This window comes from Rhinopithecus bieti, unplaced genomic scaffold, assembly GCF_001698545.2.
Source record: "Rhinopithecus bieti isolate Rb0 unplaced genomic scaffold, ASM169854v2 scaffold_4967, whole genome shotgun sequence".
Lineage (NCBI taxonomy): Eukaryota > Metazoa > Chordata > Mammalia > Primates > Cercopithecidae > Rhinopithecus > Rhinopithecus bieti.
Window position 1 is genome coordinate 1,643,277 of NW_016804726.1, and position 4,030 is coordinate 1,647,306.

The following is a 4,030-nucleotide window of genomic DNA, read 5'->3' on the forward strand; positions in this document are numbered from 1 at the left end:
CATGTCACTGCACTCCAGCCTGGGCAACAGAGCAAGACTCCATCTCAAAAAAAAAAAAAGAAAAAATTAGCTGGGCGCGGTGGCACGTGCTTGTAGTCCCAGCTACTTAGGAGGCTGAGGCAGGAGAATCTTGAACTCAGGAGGCGGAGGTTGCAGTGAGCCAAGATCGTGCCACTGTGCTCCAGCCTGGGCGACAGAGCGAGACCCTGTCTCAAAAAAAAAAAAAAAAAAATTTTTTTCCTTGTGATTTCTTGGGTTTTTTATAAGTATATTGTTTAATTTTCAAATATTTGAGATTTTCCCAGATTTCTTTGTGTTGTGGACCTCTAACTTAGCTCCATTGTGGTTAAGGAACATACTTTATGGGATTTCAGTCTTTTTCCATGTATTGAGACTTGTTTTGTGGCCCATCATGTGGTCTCTCCTAGAGAATGTTCTGTGTGCTTGAGAAGAATGTGTATCATAGGTTATTTTATGTTCTTTTTTTCCCCATAATATAAGTATTTTTTGCATATTGTAAATATATTTGTACATTGTTACTATTTCAGAACACATTTTATTTTTTTGGAGACAGAGTCTTGGTCTGTTGTCCCAGTCTGGAATGCAGTGGCACGATCTTGCCTCACTGCAACCTCTGCCTCCTGGGTTCAAGCAATTCTCCTGCCTCAGCCTCCCTAGTAGCTGGGACTACAGACGCACACTGCCATGCCTGGCTAATTTTTTTTGTACTTTAGTAGAGACGGGGTTTCACCATGTTGCCCAGGCTGGTCTCGAACTCCTGAGTTCAGGCAATCTGCCCCCCTCAGCCTCCCAAAGTGCTAGGACTGCAGGCATGAGCCACTGCGCCCAGCCTGCAGAACACATTTTCAAGAGGTCCTGTTGCTGCTTAGGATGCAATATGTCGTGATGGAAAAGTACATGAGCTTTGAAACAGGGATACTTGAGTTTGAATATGGATTTTTATTAATTGTCTGTCCTTGGGCAAGTCATGTAACTTCTCAGAGCCCTCATTTATAGAAGATCAATAATAAGGTTCTTGAGTGGCAAGCAATAAAAACTGACCTTGAGCTGGGCGCTGTGGCTCACGCCTGTAATCCTAGCACTTTGGGAGGCCAAGGCGGGCGGATCACCTGAGGTCAGGAGTTCAAGATCAGCCTGACCAACATGGAGAAACCTGTCTCTACTAAAAATACAAAATTAACCCGGCATGGTGGCAGGCAGCCTGTAATCTCAGCTACTCAGGAGGCTGAGGCAGGAGAATCACTTGAACCCAGGAGGCGGAGGTTGCAGTGAGTGAAGATCATGCCATTGCACTCCAGCCTGGGCAACAAGAGCAAAATTACATCTAAAAAAAAAAAAACAAAAAAAACAAAAAAACAAAACTGACCTTGACTAATTTCAGCATATTAGTCAAATAGTTCTAGGAATCTACCTAGCAGGAACTAATGACAGTGTCTTCAGGGTGCCATTATGAGAAGAAAGTATCTTCTCCAATCGTGTCCTTTATTGGCCACTGCTCAGAGACCCCAACTCTCAGATGAGAAGGTCCTGTGGCCTTCTCCAGGGTCAGATATGCTCACCACTTGGCCAGAAGAAGGCATAGCAACTTGACTTTGACTAACATTCTCCCATAACTGTAGTGGGGAAAGGATAATTCGCAAACAAAAATTGGGGTGTATTGTTGTTGATTTTTTGTTGTTGTTGTTGTTTTTTGTCAAGTAACCCTTATTTTGATGGGGCTTTCTTTTCTTTTTTTGAGGCGGAGTCTTTCTATCGGCAGGCTGGAGTGCGGTGGTGGGATCTTGGCTCACTGCAACCTCCAACTCCCTGGTTCAAGCGATTCTCCTGCCTCAGCCTCCCAAGTAGCTGGGATTACAGACTGTGCGCCACCACGCCAGGCTAATTTTTGTGTTTTTAGTAGAGACAGGGTTTCACCATGTTGGCCAGGCTGGTCTTGAACTCCTGACCTGGGATTAAAGGCCTAAGCCACCGCACCCGGCATGATGGGTCTTTATTCTTCAAAGCAGAGGGAACGGATCCTAGAAAAATAAAGACGAGGCCAAGCATGGTAGCTCATACCTGTAATCCCAGCACTTTGGGAGGCCATGCGGGTGAATCACAAGGTCAGAAGTTCAAAACCAGCCGGGCCAACATGGTGAAACACCATCTCTACTAAAATAAAAAGAAATTAGCTGGATGTCTTGGGGGGTGCCTATAATCCCAGCTACTTGGGAGGCTGAGGCAGGAGAATCGCTTGAACCCGGGAGGCAGAGGTTGCAGTGAACTGAGGTCACGCCACTGCACTCCAGCCCAAGCAACAGTGTAAGACTCTGTCTCAAAAAAAAAAAAAAAAAAAAATCAAAAAAAGACGAGACAACCAGTACAGTACTTACAGGGCTACTATGATTAAATGAGAGACTAGCTGTGAGGTGATTGGTATAGTGCTGTGCTTAATATAAACTATCATTTTATTATACGGGTTGAGTGTTTCTAATCTGAAAATCCAAAATTAGAAATGCTCTACAATCTGAAACTTTTTTGAGCACTGACCTGATGCTCAAAGGAAGTGCTTTTTGGAGCATTATGGGTGTTAGATTTTTGGGTTAGGAATATTCAAACAGAGTAAGTACATAAAATGCAAATAGTCCAAAAAAAAAATCTGAAATCTGAAACATTTTTGGTCCTAAGCAAGCATTTTGCAAAGGGATACTCAACCTGTAGTACATTCTTTGTCATTATTTTAAGTAGCTAATATATTGTGGTATAGATTCTGAGGTGGTATTATAGCAAATTCGATTGTATTATTAAAAAGCATATTTATTTTGAGAGCTTAGGATTATTGGAGAGAATAAAACAGTGAAGCTTTGGTGTTACGAGGGAATTTTAGAAAAGTGCAGTCTTTCAGTTCATGCTCTTTCATTTTTCACTCCCTCAGGTTAAAGCTGAAGCTCAACAAAGATATAGTGATCTCTGTGGGCGTTTATAATCTGGTCCAGAAGGCTCTCAAGCCTCCTCCAATAAAGCTCTATCGGGAAACAAATGAACCAGTGAAAACCAAGACCCGGACCTTTAATACGAGTACAGGTGGTTTGCTTCTGCCTAGTGATACCAAGAGGTCTCAGGTAGGTAGAGATGCCTTTTGTTGTTGTTGTCTTTGAGACCGGGTCTCATTGTGTCGCCCATGCTGGAGTGCAGTGGGATAAGCATGACTCACTACAGCCTTGACCTCCTGGGCTCAAATGATCCTTTTGTCTCAGCCTCCCAAGTAGCTGGGATCACAGGCGTGTGACATCACACCCAGCTAATTTATTTATTTTTTAAGAGACTGGGTCAACTAGGCACAGTGGCTCACGCCTGTAATCCCAGCACTTTGGGAGGCCAAGGTGGGTGGATTATCTGAGGTCGGGAGTTCAAGACCAGCCTGACCAACATGGAGAAACCCCATCTCTACTAAAAATACAAAATGAGCTGGGTATGGTGGTGCATGCCTGTAATCCTAGTTACTCAGGAGGCTGAGGCAGGAGAATTGCTTGAACCTGGGAGGCAGAGGTTGCGGTGAGCTGAGATCACACCATTGCACTCCAGTCTGGGCAACAAGAGCATAACTCTGTCTCAGAATAAAAGAGACAGTGTCTCACTATGTTGGTGTCAAACTCCTGGTCTTAAGTAATCCTCCTACTTTGGCTTCCCAAAGTGCTGGGGTGCTGGGATTACAGACATTAGCCACTGTGCCCGGCCTTTATTTATTTATTTATTTATTTTAAGAGATGAGAGCTCACTATGTTGCTCAGGCTGGCCTTGAACTCCTAGGCTCAAGCAGTACTCCTGCTTCAGCCTCCTAAAGTGCTGGGATTATAGATGTGAACCACCACACCTAACCCAAGATGCTTTCTTATTGAATTTTCTCCCGCTGAAGAGTTAACAAGGAGGAGAGACATTGATCAGGCTGACCAGTTAAATAACTTTCATAGGTGCATCTTTCCTTTTCTTCCCCTTCCCTTTTCTTTCTCCCCTCCCCTCCCCTCCCCTC

At 44.0% G+C, this 4,030-nt stretch overlaps 1 protein-coding gene across 1 annotated transcript in view; it reads left to right on the forward strand.

Moving 5' to 3' along the window:
- XRCC6 (X-ray repair cross complementing 6) overlaps window positions 1-4,030 on the forward strand; it is a 56,700-nt gene that overhangs the window by 30,303 nt on the left and 22,367 nt on the right. The window contains 1 exon segment of the mRNA XM_017870293.1: window positions 2,936-3,122. Coding sequence (XP_017725782.1) covers window positions 2,936-3,122 — 187 coding nt within the window.